Genomic DNA, 16,415 nt, shown 5'->3' with positions numbered 1-16,415 from the left:
ATATTAGTAACTGACAGAACAAAAATACAAATGCTCCGCAACACTGTAGTGAAAGACAAATGGGAAGATAAAATAATCTGGCAAAACAAACTAAATGTGTCATATCAGTGATACCGATTTATAACTCTCCCATTCTCTCATATAATCTTATCCCCCATTTCATTGAAAAATAGAAACAATTCTAAAATAAATTCACAACTTTTACATCAACCCATATGTGTGAGCCGGCATGGCACGACCATTGCCTATTCTCTTAAAAAGGCTACCCTTCCCCCTTACAAACAGATTCCAACCTATCTCACCTATGCAGAACATTACTCCAACATCTCCCCCTCTCTATGGAAGATCTCCCATAAGTGTATAAACATGCATTTATCTCTAGCTATAGAAAGAAGCCTCCTTTGACTATACTTTACTCTCGAGCTACAGTGCTATTTCTCTTGCCTTTAGTATGACTCCTTGAAAAGGCTGTTTGTACTAACTCTTTTCAGCGCATCTCCTCTCACCTTTCTTGAAACCACTCCATGCTTAGTGGTGGTTGCCTGTGGTAGCTAGCCTGTGACATGGCTCCAGAGGTCTCTACCTCCTGGTACTCATGCTCCCGTGTGATCCCCTTCGGCACTGTATCAAGGTTGGTCTGTGTGACTAATTAAATACAGTGAAAGTGATAGTTTTCCAAAGCTAGGTTATAAGGGAAACTGGCTTTGGATCACTCACTCTGAGGAATGAATGCCGGCTGCCACGTTGTGAGAAACTCAAGAAACCCTACGGAGAGGCCGATGTGATGAAGAACTGAGGTCTCCTGCTAACAACTGTGGGAGACAGCCATGGTGGAAGTGGATCCTTCAGCCCCGTCAAGTCTTTACACAACTGCATCCCTGGTCAACTTCTTGACAGCAACCTCAAAGGCCTTGCGCCTCAACCACCTAGCCAAGTTACTCTACAATTCCTAAACCACAAAAACAATGAGATAGTAAATGTTTATTGTTTTAAGTTGCTAATTTTGGGGATAATTTGTTACAAAACAATAAATAATACATTAACCTGTTACGGGTTGAATTGTCTCCCCAAAATGTGTGTTGAAGTCCTACCCCTGAGTACCTCAGAATGTAACCTTATTTGGAAATAGGATTGTTGCAGATGTAATTATTGAAGATGCAGTCATACTGGAGTAGGGCAGGCCCTTAATCCCATGACTAGTATCCTTACAAAAAGGGGAAATTTGGACACAAATAGGCACACTTAGAACACCACGTGAAGTTATGCTGCCACAAGCTACAGAATTATCAGAAGCCAGGGGAGAGGCCTGGAACAGATCCTTCAGAAGAGAGTACAGCCCTGCCAACACCACCCCAACCTGACTTCTGGCCTCCAGAACTATGAGATAGATCTGTTGTTCTAGAACATCTAGTCTGAGGTACTGTGTTAGGGCAGCCCTAGGAGATGAATACACTCTATATCATGTCTTTGTTCTTTGGCTACTTTTAAGATATTCTTTATTAAACTAGTTTTGATTTATGTCTTGAAATTTGGTGTCTGGTTGTGCTCTTCATTTTTATCCTGCTTGGGGTTCATTAAACTTCTTGGACTTCTGAATTTACATTTTTCATAAGATTTGAAAAGATTGTTCCAACATTAAGGGATAAATTTACGTAAATTTGGCACAAAAATTAGGTATTTTTGTTTTTCTTTACTCCATTAGTGTCAAAGTGAAAGGTAACATAATTCCTTTCACAATAGCAACCAAATCTTTGAAGTGACTATGAATACATTTTACAAGAGCAAGATCAGTATATGCACACACATACATTTAAACATATGTATATACTTATATATATAAACATATGTATATGTGTGTACACATACATTTATCTGTCCTGAAGGACATAAAAACTGAATAAACTGATAAGTCATGTTCATATTGGGTTCTCTGAAGGGCCCCAAATAAATAGCACAATTTCCACCCCCATCTAAACAACAAAAAGTTAAGTAGTAGACAGGGGACAGGATGAAACTTTTATTACTGATCAAATTGAGTTGGAGGATGCAACTTACTGTGACCATTCAGCTAATGGGCCAATTAGCTGAATGACAGAATTAGACCAATTTACCAATCACAGGCAATACCTGTGACAAGAAATTGTGCTTGCAGAACAGCCCAAAATGAACAGGGAGTTCCGCTGAGCAAACCCAGTTACCCATCACTGTCTTAGCAATTAGATAAGCCCACTTCATCTTCCCTGGGGCAGAATGCATAATGTGGCAGAGAGGCTAGGAATGGGTATAGGGAAAACCCCACTCACGGAAATCAGGACTTAAAAGGTAAACATTTCCCAATAACCCCATAAAAGTGGCAATCCTACCTCATCACATATATCCATACAATGTAATCCTAATCAGCATCCCAGAGGCCTTTTGTTCTCAGAATTTGATCAGTGACTTCTAAAGAATACCTCTAATGAACATGTTGATTAGGAAATCCAAGAGATTTTTGAAAACATACTAATTGACATAATCAAACCACTGCTAGATGGGGTTGAGTGGATATTAGAGAATACTAAAACCAGAGAAATAAACACTTTTTGGATTCAACCATCACCCAAATTCTCTTTGTTGTTCAAGAATACTTATTTTTCCATGTTTTTCCTACTGCAATTGCTGTTTTCTTGACTTGGCTGAAAGCTTCAGGATAACGAACTAGTTATCCTGTGCCTATATTCCATTAGAAAGGTCTTAGGAAGGGCTTTCATTGACTCAGCTTTACCAAAGGCTCACCTGGGGTATAATTACCATGGGTGCATAGAGTACCATGGTTAGTGCTCCTGAGTTGTCACCTTTGCAGATAAAGGTATATAGTCTGCTACTAGAAGTCTATGGAGTTAGCAGACAACAAAAAGTCTGCCAAATCTGAAAATACACCATAAATTGAGAAACTGCAAGTTACTCAACTATCAAACAATGGTATTGATTTGAAATGAAGGTCAGATCCTCACACCTCATAACATACACTATCAAGTAACACTGTGGGGAGCAACCAAGTAACAATTTAACTTAAATAATGTTTGTTTCATTATTTTAAAAGGGAGGCACATTTGGCATAACCTTTGAATTGCTGTTGAATATTTTCATAGTTCACAAAGAATAATACATTTATTAAACAAAGTATTTCTTTCCTACATGATTTCTCTGATGTTATAGTGAGGATGGACTTATGGCAGAAAATTTTTCCATACTCATTATAAGATTTTACTCCTCTATACATACTCACAGTTTCGCATTGTGTAAGTTATTTGATTTGTTGCTTTGTTGGAATTTATTACTTTGCTGGAACTTATTCCTTGTGGGATTTCTGATGTAAAAGGAAGTTTGATTTGTGGCGAAATGTTTTCTCACATTTGTTACACTTGTAAGGTTTCTCTCCTGTGTGTATTTTCTGATGTTCAGTGAGAGTCCACAGGCGACGGTAGGTTTTCCCACATTGATTACATTCATATGGTTTCTCTCCTGTGTGAATTCTTCTATGGACTCTGAAGGCTGACTTATGGCAGAAGGATTTTCCACATTCATTACATTCATATGGTTTCTCCCCAGTGTGAGTTCGCTGATGTTCAACAAAGGAGAACTTCTGACAGAAAGTTTTCCCACATTCATTACACTCATAGGGTCTCTCTCCTGTGTGTGTTCTCTGATGGTGAGTGAGGGCTGACTTCCTGCAGTAGGTTCTCCCACATTCATTGCATTCATATGGTCTCTCCCATATAGTTCTCTGATGTACAATGAGGTGTGAGTTTTTGCTGATGGTATGCCCATGTTCACTACACTCATAAAGATTCTCCTTTGTGTTCATTCTCTTACACTGACTGCAGTTTGACTTCATGATGGATATTCTACCACATTTATTAAACACACCATGTTTCTCTCTTGTGTGTGTTCTCTGATGTATAGTGAGTGTTGACTTATGGCAGAAAAATTTCCCACATTCATTACATTCATAAGACTTCTTTCCTCTATGAGTTATCTGATGTGCAATGAGGGCTGATTTCGTACATAAAAATTTTCCACATTGACTGCATTCATAGGGCTTCTCTCCTGTATGACTTCTTCGATGCACATTGAGGGCTGATTGACAAAAAAAGGTTTTCTCACATTCACTACATTCATAGGGTTTTTCCCCTGTGTGAATTCTCTGATGTGCAGTAAGGGCCGACTGACAGAAGAAGGTTTTCCCACATTCCTTACATTCATTTGGCTTCTCTCCTCTGTGAGTTCTTTGATGTACAACAAGATACGATTTCTTACTGAAGGCGTTTCCACATTCCTTGCATTCATAAGGCTTCTCCCCTGTGTGTGACCTGAAATGTTCAGCCAGGGCTGACTTCCGAAAAAAGGTCTTTCCACATTCATTACACTCATAGGATTTCTCCCCTCCATGAATTTTCTGGTGTACAATGAGGGCAGATTTGTCAATGAAGGTTTTCCCGCATTCACTGCACTCATAGGGTCTCTCTCCAGTATGAATTCTTTGGTGTCGAGTGAGGCTTGTCTTCACACGAAAAGTCTTCCTACAATCATTACAAACATACGGTTTCTCCCCTGTATGAATTCTCTGATGTACAATGAGGGTAGATCTCTTAGAAAAGGTTTTCCTACATTCACTACATTCATTTGGTTTCCTTTCAGTCTGTCTCCCTTTCTGGGTAACGAGAATTGCCCTCTTGAAGAAGGTTTTCCCACATTTATTATAGTCAAAAGGTTGTTTCAAAATCTGTACGTTCTGGTGAAGAATAAGACTTTCATTTTGATTGCTGGCTTTCCTCATTGGATTATATCTGTAATTTTTCATTCCCAAATGACTTTTTTCATGCTTAGTATGAAGCAGTGGCTTCCCAAATCCACTGTATTCATCAGGAATCTTTCTGTTTTCTTTGCTTTCCTTTGCAACAATTACTTCTGAATTAGTTTTCAAACTGTTTCCTCCTGGATTACATTTATAGGGCATTTTTCTTGAGGGAACACTATTCATGCCCAGATTAAGTGTTTTCCCAAATACATTCTCTCTTTCTGTAATCAGTGTTTTGTTGCCGAAGAATACAGTTTGTGTCAAATGTTTATCCTGGATTTCCTTGTTCTTCTCTAAGGCATCATCAACTTCTAGAAAAAGGAACACAACAGTAATTGGTGAGTATATATTTGCTATGAAATGAGAATTCCTTAGAAATGCACTGTTTTGGGGGTTAGACTTCAGGCCCAGCCTTCCAAGATTAAACAAATTTCAAGTGCAAATATCTCTTACTTGGTTGATTTGAAGAAAAACAAAAACAAAAAATACTAAAAAGCAAATCCATCCATACCAGCCACTATTTAACAGGGGTAAAGGAAGAGGAAACTAGCAAAGAATACAAGTACCTTTGACACTTTACAAATACCACTAAACATTGAGTGGAAAAAGTAAGCAGTCATAAGGAATAGTACACAAAGTATGCTGGAAGTGTGGCTGATGGAGTATTGAATAAAACAGACAAGAGTCAAGTAAGCACTTATGAGAAAGAGAGTCATACAGTGAGACCAGGTAAAACAGACGTCAGAAAGATGGTCAGTTATTATCAAAACACAAGAAGGAAGGGGTGAATGTGAAATTTTTGCAGTGACATGGAACTCTCAAATTTGTACAATGCAAAGGGAAGTAAGATTGCAGGCTGAGCAGAGCTGGGACTAGAGGAAGGCAAGCAGGATACCCAGGGCGCCTGCACAATCCTGAGAGTTGAGTGTCTTCCTAAATTTTGCATGCCAGGCACCCTGTTTGCCTCACCCTACTCTGGATCCTGGTGAAGCTTAGAATGGAAAGGGAAACCGTGTTACTTCTGTTAAGTGATGTAGAGAAAAATGGAAGACAATTAAAAAGATTATGACAGATCTCTGAATGTCTGAAATATAAACCATGCCTATGACAATGGTGGGTGGGGCAAGGGAGGCAACAGAGAATGCTACAGAAATAAAGTTTAAGGTGTGATAAAAGAGGAACCTGAATTCTGGGGATAGGTAACTTAGTGGCAAAAATCTTTATAAATTTCAGTTATTTATTTGGGGAGAATGTTTCAGATATCCATAGCATGACAGTTAATCAACCTCAATCACTTCTAAAGGTCTGGGGCCAACAAAAAGAAATTCATGAAAAACATTACCATGCCAACTATTACCACTGACCACCACAGAACTCTCATTTCCATTGGTTCCACCTGCTCAGTTATCATTTACTTACTTGGGTAGTTCTGATTTGAGAATTCCTCCACTATCCATGGTTCTTCTCCTTGCTCCAATTTGAAAATCACATCCGGTTTGCTAACATGATACCCTGTTAATGGGAAATTACAGAACTTGGACCAAGATCTTTGGATATCAGGGACTCTGAAGAATGCAGAAAGTACAGCTTCAGAAGCTGTGCAATGAAGATGCCCAGCAATAGCTCAGTAAAGCTAGAACATTTTGGTGAAGGGTAGGGGAAAGGCAGTGAATACATACACAAACTTTACTGTCTAAAAGGGTTTAATCATCTTGCTCCCCTGATGCTCAAAGCTAAATAATTAAATTCTAGATATCAACACTTTTCGTAACACAGAAAAAATGTATGCTCTTGGGAGTTGTACAAGGAAACCGTCCTTACCCACGGAGACCAAGTTGCTGTAGTTCTCCAGCATCACATCCCTGTACAGGAGCCTCTGAGCAGGGTCCAGTTGCTGCCATTCCTCCTGGGTGAAGTTCACAGTCAGGTCCTGAAATGAAACTGATCTCTGAAAGAAAATGTTTAACCTGGGGTGACCAAAACTGAGTGATATCAAATGTATGGTAACATAAACTATAAGCAGACCACTGCCATGGCTAATGGAAAACTATAAAGAGATATAATTGTGGGAGGGCAGAAAATTAAAAATATGTCACTGTGTTCATTTTTAAAATGAATTTTAAAAATGTACTGAGCTTATACCATGTCCTGGAGCTATTCCAATTGCCTGGATTACTAATCACATAAAATACTAATCTTGCTCTCAAGGAGCATACATTCTGACAGGGTGACAAAAATAGAAATGTACATCTTTAAAGAGCAATGCTGGACATACACACAAGATGAAGGGTGATCACAAAAGAAGAAAGCTTGCTCCATTTTTGTTATCCCTTCTTTGAGGGCATAATAATTTTAGTACTGAAATATAAACAGTATGCTTTATTATAGGACTGTAGCCATTAAGAAAATAGACAGACACCAAACACACATGGGGAGTTCGAGAACTACAATCTCCCCACAGGAAAGGCTAGTGAGGAGTGGGACAGAGGCCAGAGAATAGAGGAACTCTTTTTTCTAATTAGTAGTCTTGAAATTCAGATAGTACAACACATCAGCAAAACATTCTTGCATATATGCTAACGTACATTTACTTAGGAATTGTAGTACATTTCCAAGTTAGTTCCAGCTATACATTAATATCAACAAAGCTTCATTATTTTTTCATTCTTTTGGCTGAAATACTAACAAGAATAGAAGTACAGTGAATTGCTGGGGTGTTCCTTATCCTCCACTTTGGAGACCACTGTTGTAAATAATGGAAATCCATAAAGAGGTATTTGTAAGCAAGGACTGGAGATTTGTGACCAAATGTGTGTTTTGAAACAATGCTCTAGAGCACAAGGGTTGGCAAACTACAGTCCGTGGGCAAAATCTAGGCCACCAGGAGCCAAATGTTGTCATGCTCATTTGTTACACACAGTCTGTGACGGCTTTCATGTAACAACAGCTGTGCTGAGGAAATCTGACAGAGACCACAGGGCCAGCAAAGCCAAAAATTTTGACCTTGTACTCTAAAGAAAACATTTGCTGTCCCCTACTCTAGAAAAATGGAAACTGGCTTAAAGGTCAAATTAGAGGGGAAGAAAACTAAGACACCACTACAGGACATGAGCACAGGTAGTTCCTGGGAAATGGGAAGGAGAAAATCAGTCCTACATAACGGGAGGCAAGGAGAGTTGACCACTACTTGATGCGCAGATGTAATCTGCAGATTATTTCACATGATCAGCTGGGCTGATGCTAGTAGTATATGTGGAGATTAGGAAAACAAAACAGAAAAGAGAATTGAGCACAGGAAACGAAGGCACTGATGTTCACCATGCTGTGCTTGAAGTATCTTCTGAGTAAAGAAGTAGAGATGTCTAGCTGGTAGTTGGATACATCGTTCTGGAGCTCAGAGGAGAGATACCACAGTGATCAGAAGCAATATTTGAAAGCATAAATAATGAGGAAGGTCTCCATGAACTGATATGAAGTGAAAAAAGTAAAGTATTAAAGAATATCTATAATATTCTACCTTTTATGTAAGAAAGGAGATGTAAGAAAACACACATGGCCAGGTGTGGTGGCTCACACCTATAATTCCAGCACTCTTGAGAGGTTGAGGTAGGCAGATCACTGGAGCTCAGAAGTTCAAGATCAGTCTGGGCAACATGGCAAAACCCCATCTCTACAAAAAATAGAAAAAAAATTAGCCGGGCATGGTGGCATGTGCTACTCGGGTGGCTGAGGCAAGAGGATCACTTGAGTCTGGGAGGCAGAGGTTGCAGTGAGCTGAGATTATGCCACTGCACTCCATCAACTTGGGTTGACAGTGCAAGACCTCATCTCAAAAAAAACAAAAAAAAACCCACCACATATAACCACTACGTGTGCAAAGAAAATTATGGAAAGGATACACCAGAAACTCATGAAACTGGTTACATTCAGGAGAGAGGTGGAGACAGATGGAAAGAATGGATGGATGGGAACAGAGTAGAAGAGATCAGAAGGAGTGACACTTCTCTAAAATATCTTTCTATATGGTTTTGATTCTTAGAAATATGGTAGGCCAGGTGTGGTGCCTCACGCCTGTAATCACAGCACTTTGGGAGGCTGAGGTGGGAGGATCACTTGAACTCAGGAGTTCAAGACCAGCTCAGGCCACATAGTGAGACCTCATGTCTCAATTTTTTTTTTTTTTTGCCAGGAGTGGTGGTGCATGCCTGTAGTCCCAGCTACTTGGGAGGCTAAGACAGGAGGATTGCTTGAGCTGAGGAGATCAAGGCTTTAGTGAGCTATGACTGCACTACTGCACTCCAGCTTGGGTGACAGAGCAAAACCTAGTTTCAAAAATTATGCAAGTTAAATAAGTTTAAGTACATAAAAAGGAAAGAAAGAAAAGAAAGAGGAAAGGAAAAGAAAGGAGAAATTAAAGGAGGGAAGAAAGAAAAGGAAAAGAAAACAAAGGAAAAGGAAAACAACGGAAAGGGAAGGGGAAGGGGAAAGGAAAGAAAGGCTAGGATGAACCCTGCAAAATAACTAGCCAGCAAAGTGTCAAGGTTGTAAGTGACAAAGAAGGACCATCGTGGGTTGCAAGAGGCTAAGGAGACAGGACATTTAATGCAACTTGGGTTCCTAGCTTGGATCCTTGAACTGAAAAAGGATATTCATGGAAAATAATTAGCAGAATTTGAGTAAGATAGATAATAGTACTGTATTCGTGTGAATTTCCCAGTTCTGATCACTATAATATAGTTTTGAAAGATCAGGGGAAGCGAGGTGAAGGAAACACAGGTATTTTGTGTATGATTTTTCTCATTCTTCATATTTAAAAATAAAGCAGTAAAAAATAGGCATGCTGCCTCCACCTTCGCAGACACCTGGGCTTCGGCCTGCTGTTTCACCTCACCCACATGACCATCCTGTGTCACCCCAGTCTTTCTTTTCTTTGATCTGCTACACATCTTTCTACTGACACGCTTTATTATGTAATTCAATGAGGCCTTTCCCGCTATCACCACTTAACTGTCTCTTATACATAAACTAGAAGTAGTTACATTATCCATTTTATTTCCTCCATGAATTACTTCCTCTAAAGGACCTATAAGCTTCTTTATTTATTTAATTTAATTTAATTTTATTTTTTAGATGGAGTCTCGCTCTGCCTCCCAGAGCCTGGAGTGGAGTGGCGCAATCTCAGCTCACTGCAAGCTCCACCTCCCAGGTTCACGCCATTCTCCTGCCTCAGCCTCCCCAGCAGCTGGGACTACAGGTGCCTGCCACCACGCCCAGCTAATTTTTTTGTATTTTTAGTAGAGATGGGGTTTCACCATGTTAGCCAGGATGGTCTCGATCTCCTGACCTCGTGATCCGCCCGCCTTGGCTGGGGGTTACAGGCGTGAGCCACCGCACCCGGCCTAAAGGACCTATAAGCTTCTTGAAGATAAAGAGTATGTTATAATTATAGGCACAACAATAGACATATAAGGTCTTAATGACTAGAAAGAATGGCAAAAATACTAGAAACAAAACACCAGGGGAAAGAGTGCCAAGAGCCCTCACTAAAAAGTTCTGTACTTGCTAAGGCAGACCCAGTGCACTTCACAGCAGAAAGTCCAAAAACAGTGAATGTGTTCACTTTGTGAGAAACTGAAAGGTGCTTGTGACAAAGAAAAAGAAACTCGATTCTCCCGGTGACTCAGGTCCACTCTGTAAGCAACACTGTAAGTAGAACGATGATCCATTCAGAGCAGAGGAGAGTTCACTGTTTCACACAAAACAAGATTACCCACAAAAAAGAAATGATGAGCACTACTATGAGCAGGCATACGGCTACTGAGGAGATATGCCTACACCTTTAAAGGCCAATAGTCTTACTCGTGAGGTAGACAGATAATGACCAGACCCTATATGTAATGCAGAGATGAAGACGGCCAGCACTGCTCTGTAAACACACAGTCTGTGGACACAGAATATGGGGACAGGAATGAGTCCTATGATGAGATGGCTCCTGGCTATGGTCCCAATGTAGACAGAAAAGGGGTAGAAAGTCAAGGAGCAAACAGTGGAAACACGATTAAAAGCAAGAAGTGTAAAATTTGGGGCATGTTCAGGAGACTAAATGCAGACCACCATCATTCTTCAGAGGGGCTCAGTGTGGGTGGTCCCTCCCACCGGGGGCATGAAGCACATCTGTGGGCACATTTTTGGCACATTTTCTGTGGGATGCTGCTGGCATTTGGTGGAGGGAGAGGGAAGGAGGTATGGTAGAGACACTGCAACATGCAGTACCTTCTCCTACAGGACAGAAATGCCTCAAGTCCTGTATAACTTTCTAATCTTAAATATTCATATAAGCGAAAAATCTGTTTATAATTATCTGAGCCTAGAACCTTATTCCATTTGGCACTTGAACACATAGTATTTATATATATATATATATATATATATATATATGTATATATATATTTTATGTATATTAAATTTTCTTCAATGTAATAGTGGGTATATCAAGGACAATTTGTATTTGATTTGAACTGGAACTTTAGGGATTTTCACTCTTGAAAAATATCACAAATGGCAATGTTATGTACAGTATTCGAATCACAACACATCGCTCCTGCATCAGTGAGAACCTGTAACTACATTCATAGAGATTTAACCTGAAAGGAGTCTGTATAAACATCAGACTCCTCTTTTGACTTTTACTATAGTTATATCTGGGCAAGTCTGTATTAAGGTACATATCATTTTTAATTACTTTATGTTTTTATTTTTCCTCTATATTCGAGTTCTATCGATTTTTAAAAAATTACACAAGTAGGTTAAATTATCTATGATCTCCAAAACAGCATAAAGGGAGGATGGCGTTTAGTTGGGATTTCTAGAAAACAGAGCCTAAGGCAAGGACTCAGTCTGTATCATTTTATCTGGGAACTCCAAGCCAGGGCAGTGGGGGTGAGGGAAGGAAGGAAGGGAGGAAAGAAAGGATGTAAACAATGAGATACGAGAGACATTAGCATGCTGCCCACCACCTCACTACAAGCCCCAAAGAGGGGCAAGTTTCCTCAGCAGGAGCATGGGGTCAGCACATGGGACACCTCTGGGAGAACCACCAGGAGAAACTAATCTTGAAATAGTGCACAGAAGAGAGAAGGGATGGTGAATTCATCTGCCCACCTCCTTCTCATTTTCCATTTCCCTTCATTCAAGGTTCACCCAGTGAGTTAACCTGCCCACACTTCCAGGTTGCATCATCTGGCTCCACCATCTGGCCCCTCAGGAAGCTGGTACCACACCTTATGGTGTGTGGTTTCATCCAAGTCTAAAAGAGGAGGCAGCCTGGTGTGGGTGGGTGGCATTAACTAAGAGAGATAAAGGAGAGGGCTGAATATGGAAGGTTTGCATCCCAATATAGCTCATAAGAAAGTATGTTCTGTAAATAGATATGGGTCTGGCAGAGTTGAGAACCACCTCAGCACAGTTTGAACTGTTGGTGTAATATCTTTCTCTTTCACTAGCATGTGAGCTCCATGAGGACAGAGACAGTATCTCCTTCATTCAAGTTGAATGTAGACCATCTAGCATAGCGTATGACACACAATTGTTGGATCAATATACAGTTGTTGAGTGAAAGGTCCAGAGTGGTAGGAATTAAGAAGAGGCAGGAAACGGTCATGACATAAATAGCCTTACACGTCATACCAAGGATGCTGAACTTGTATTATGTAAGTGGTGTGGAACCTCTTAAGTCATTTCTGTATTAAGACATGATCACGTTGGCATTTTGGAGGAACTGGTCAGTGTGAACAACAGCCTTGAGGTGGGAAGAGGAAGGGGCCAGGCAGACTGCTGAGAAAGCTACTAATATTACGACAACCCACGAGAAACTGAGGCAGGAGAAGGAAGTGAAAGGACAAATTCAAGAAATGTCATTAGCAAGCTCGACAAACAGGTATGGTAGGAGGTGAGGAAAAGGAGAATTAAGATGGACTTCAGGCTGGGCGCAATGGCTCACGCCTGTAATCCCAGCACTTTGGGAGGCTGAGGCGGGCAGATCACAAGGTCAGGAGATCAAGACCATCCTAGCTAACACGGTGAAACCCCGTCTCTACTAAAAATACAAAAAAATTAGCCGGGTGTTGTGGTGGGCGCCTATAGTGCCAGCAACTCAGGAGGCTGAAGCAGGAGAATGGTGTGAACCCAGGAGGCAGAGTTTGCAGTGAGCCGAGATCGCACCACTGCACTCCAGCCTGGGCAATAGAGCGAGACCCCCGTCTCAAAAAAAAAAAAAAATAGACTTCATTTTCTGGCTTGATGGAAGCAGCATTGATAGGGAATCAAGAAGCAGCAGTACATTGAGCAAGTTGTAAATATTATCTCCATGTTGGATATGAGGACTCCATGTGCCTTCTGGACATCCTTGTAGAGATGTTCAGCAAGAATCTCAAGCTGAGGTTCTCAGAGGCAGAAATATTTCAGAGCATAAAGACTCACAAGTTAAAAACCATAAAGGGCAAGAAAAAAATAAATCAGAAAGAATAATGGGCTAACAATGGAATAGCAATGTTCATGAAACAAAAGAGAAGATTATATAAAATATATAAAAAAGACATGATTACAGGCTGGGCATGGCAGCTCACACCTGTAATCACAGCACTTTGGGAGGCCAAGGTGGGAGGATCACTTGAAACCAGGAGTTCGAGACCAGCCCAGGCAACATAGTGAGACCTCATCTCAATAAAAAAAAAAAAAAAAAAAAGACGTGATTGTAGAGCTACAAAGAGAATCAAGTGAGGGATACCACAGACATTATCAGAGGTGCGTATTAGGGAGGGGGCAGTCATACTGTCAAATGCAACGAAGAGTTTGGTAAAGTATGAACTGAAAAATACTCATTGGGTTTGAAAACACTTAGGTTACTGGTAACTTTTTCCAGAACAGATCCATCAGAGTGGTGGGGGCAGACATAAGACTGTATCAAGTGGGTTGAAATGAGACAGGCAAGTGAAGAAGTTTTACCTACAGAATATTGAATTGTTCCCTCTAGAACTTGTTTTATAAGTACAGCTGCAATAAAGTTATAGGGCATTATTTGAAGAATATTATTCTATTTGTTACAGGTTTTATCCATTTATTCTAGGTCTTATCACTGGATCATAGACGTCACAGAGAACCATCTGAATGCTGCCTGTTTGGATGACACTGGATTGGTTCCCTGTAATTACTGTGCTCTGCCTGGGTATAGAAGTCACAGGAAACCCATAGCATTTCTTTCCCAGCTTTTTTTGGCAGAGCTGCCTCTACTTCACTTACTCAAAGATCATCCAAGAAAATTTTTAGATAATTGATGGGAAAGCCACACAAAAATCCAGTGTAAGGGCTATCTCAATTGGTCTGGGCCTTTCTGGAACCATTTGAGTAAGTCTATAGGAATATATGATTTCTGTATATCTATGTCCACTTTTCTAGTACTGATCGAATACTCTGATGCTGAATTTTATACATTTCAGTTTCATCTGCAAACTACTCTAAACCTCTTGAAGTTCACTGTATAATGTGAGAAGTAAATCCCTGAGCAACTTACCTGAAATTTGTTCATTTTCAGGTTCTCTTGAGAAAGGGCCAAGAGTGTTGAAAGCAGAGCTGGGTAAGGAAGAATGGGGAATGGAATGAGCAATCTGGCTCACACAGCAGCTCTACAGTTACCTACAAAGACAGCCACACACCCATTTAAAAACACGATCCTTTGACCAGTCTGGTTCAGGAAGCAACAGCTTGAGGAAACGTTCACTTGTCCATTTATAGTTCTAGAATAGTCACATAGAGCTTTTCTTACTGTCAACAAATGTTTTCTACTGAATTACTTGGAATTTATGCCTCCTTTGAAAAAAACTGAAAACCTCTGAGTCCAATTAATAGAAGACTAGGTAAACCAAAGTTAGTATATACAAAGCCTGGAACACTACTTTGGTATTAAAGTGGATTCTAGGATTAAAAGATTTCTTGGAATAGGAAAATGATATTTTGTCACCTACCTACTTTCCTACTAATGTGTTTAGCCACTTGAGATGAGAGAATCCAGAGAGAATGAATGAAAGTGTTTAAGGTGTTTGTCTTTTTGACAGTTTGGTCTCCCTTAGCTGCAGTTTCACAAGAGGACCTTTTACTAAGAAACTTCTTGTGGCAGGTAACTTAAATGTGGTAGATGACAAAGCCCTGACGGTTACTCAAAGGACCAGAATTCAGTTATTGGCTCTGTCGCTAGCAAACTGCATTACTGAATAAAATCTTTACGAAGTCATAATTTTAAAATAAGATAAATTGGTTTTTAGTCTTTCCTTTACCCCATTGTGTAGCTCTGTGAGGGGTAAACTCAGTAAATCCCACGTGAGGTGATGAACATGGTTGGTGCAGCTCAGAATAAACAGAGGATGGAGATGGTAGGGAATGACATGTATGTGTTTAGGAAGTGATGAAGAGATAATTTCCTTATTTATAACTAGTACGCCTTCCTTCCAACCCAGGACTCTCGCAGATACCTCCAGTGAAGTGTCTTTTCCTGTCAAATCTGGACCCTGCCCATTCCAGCTCACATCCTTCTTCCGAAACGTGATATGAACTTTGCTGAGCTATAGTAATCAATGGTTGCAGGACTAAGTGCATCAGCAGAAGTTCTGGAAAGAGGCTCTGGCTACTTGGATGCGCAAACCTTTCACTTTCACTCTGGCTACTTGGATGCGCAAACCTTTCACTTCTTCAGGCAAATCAGGGCCCTAGAGAGAGCCCGCCCCGTGGCCTGCAGGTCAGGAGCCCAATCCTGTCCTAGCTGCCTCGCCTCGCCTCCCGACAACAGGAAACCCTCCCTCCAAAGACAGGGAGAGCGCGCGTCCACCCTCCGCTGACCCGAGGACAGCTCCGCCCGGCCCCACCGTTCCCTCCGACGCCCGAGTGCTCGGAGCTCGCCGCCAGCCCTTCCTATAGGTTGTGGGTGCACCCGCTTCGCCTGCAGTTCGCACCAGGTCCAAGTCACGGCGGGACCAGGCATTCACGGGCTGAAAGACCCTCACCCGGAAGAGTCTGTCGAACCGGAAGCGCGTCCGGGTGAAAAACAGGAACGGCACATGCGCAGAAAGGCCCCCGGGCCGCCTTTCCCGGGGCTGTCCCGAGGCGCGCGCCGGCTTCCCGGACCACAGTCCCCAGAAGGCGTCGCGGCCGCCGCCCTACCCTGAGGGATCTTTGAAGAGCTTATGCTTTAACTACAGAACTTGGGTGACTGCTGTGAATCACCAATACGAAAAGTAAAGTTTCATATCCGTTTCACCGAAGGCTGTAGATGAGAAAGGAAAATTCTGCGAAATGAAAATGACTGCGAAAGATATTCCAGCGGAATGTTAAGAGAATAATACTAACGACCTGCAGAAAATTTCTCGCCAACAGTATACAAAATCGTTGCTGGCTTTCAATACGTGAAAGTTGAAGATAAATCAGAATATCTCTGAAGAAAATGATCTATTAGCTGTAACCCCAATTCCCAGAGATACCCGAGTTTAACATTAGGTGCACATTCTTCTGACAGTTTTACAAAGAGGAA

General features: G+C 41.0%; 1 protein-coding gene across 14 annotated transcripts in view; it reads right to left on the bottom strand.

The window, feature by feature from the left end:
• Positions 1–15,928, bottom strand: part of ZNF334 (zinc finger protein 334) — a 76,256-nt gene extending 60,328 nt beyond the window's left edge. The window contains exons 1-6 of one of the 14 annotated variants that reach the window (XR_012089221.1): positions 15,728–15,911; positions 14,409–14,467; positions 6,662–6,788; positions 6,260–6,352; positions 3,269–5,151; positions 718–949 (exon numbers count right to left, since the gene is read on the bottom strand). Coding sequence is in view for 4 of the 14 variants with exons in the window: in XM_073006177.1 (XP_072862278.1) it covers positions 3,332–5,151; positions 6,260–6,352; positions 6,662–6,788; positions 14,409–14,467; positions 15,728–15,869 (2,241 nt within the window). In the remaining 10 variants the exon portion in view is untranslated. The other 13 variants (XM_073006185.1, XM_073006187.1, XR_012089222.1 and 10 more) reach the window with 13 other exon arrangements.
• Between the last annotated feature and the right edge of the window lie 487 nt (positions 15,929–16,415).

Source organism: Chlorocebus sabaeus, chromosome 2, assembly GCF_047675955.1.
Source record: "Chlorocebus sabaeus isolate Y175 chromosome 2, mChlSab1.0.hap1, whole genome shotgun sequence".
Taxonomy (NCBI): Eukaryota; Metazoa; Chordata; class Mammalia; order Primates; family Cercopithecidae; genus Chlorocebus; species Chlorocebus sabaeus.
This window is presented reverse-complemented; position numbering and strand designations above follow the sequence as displayed.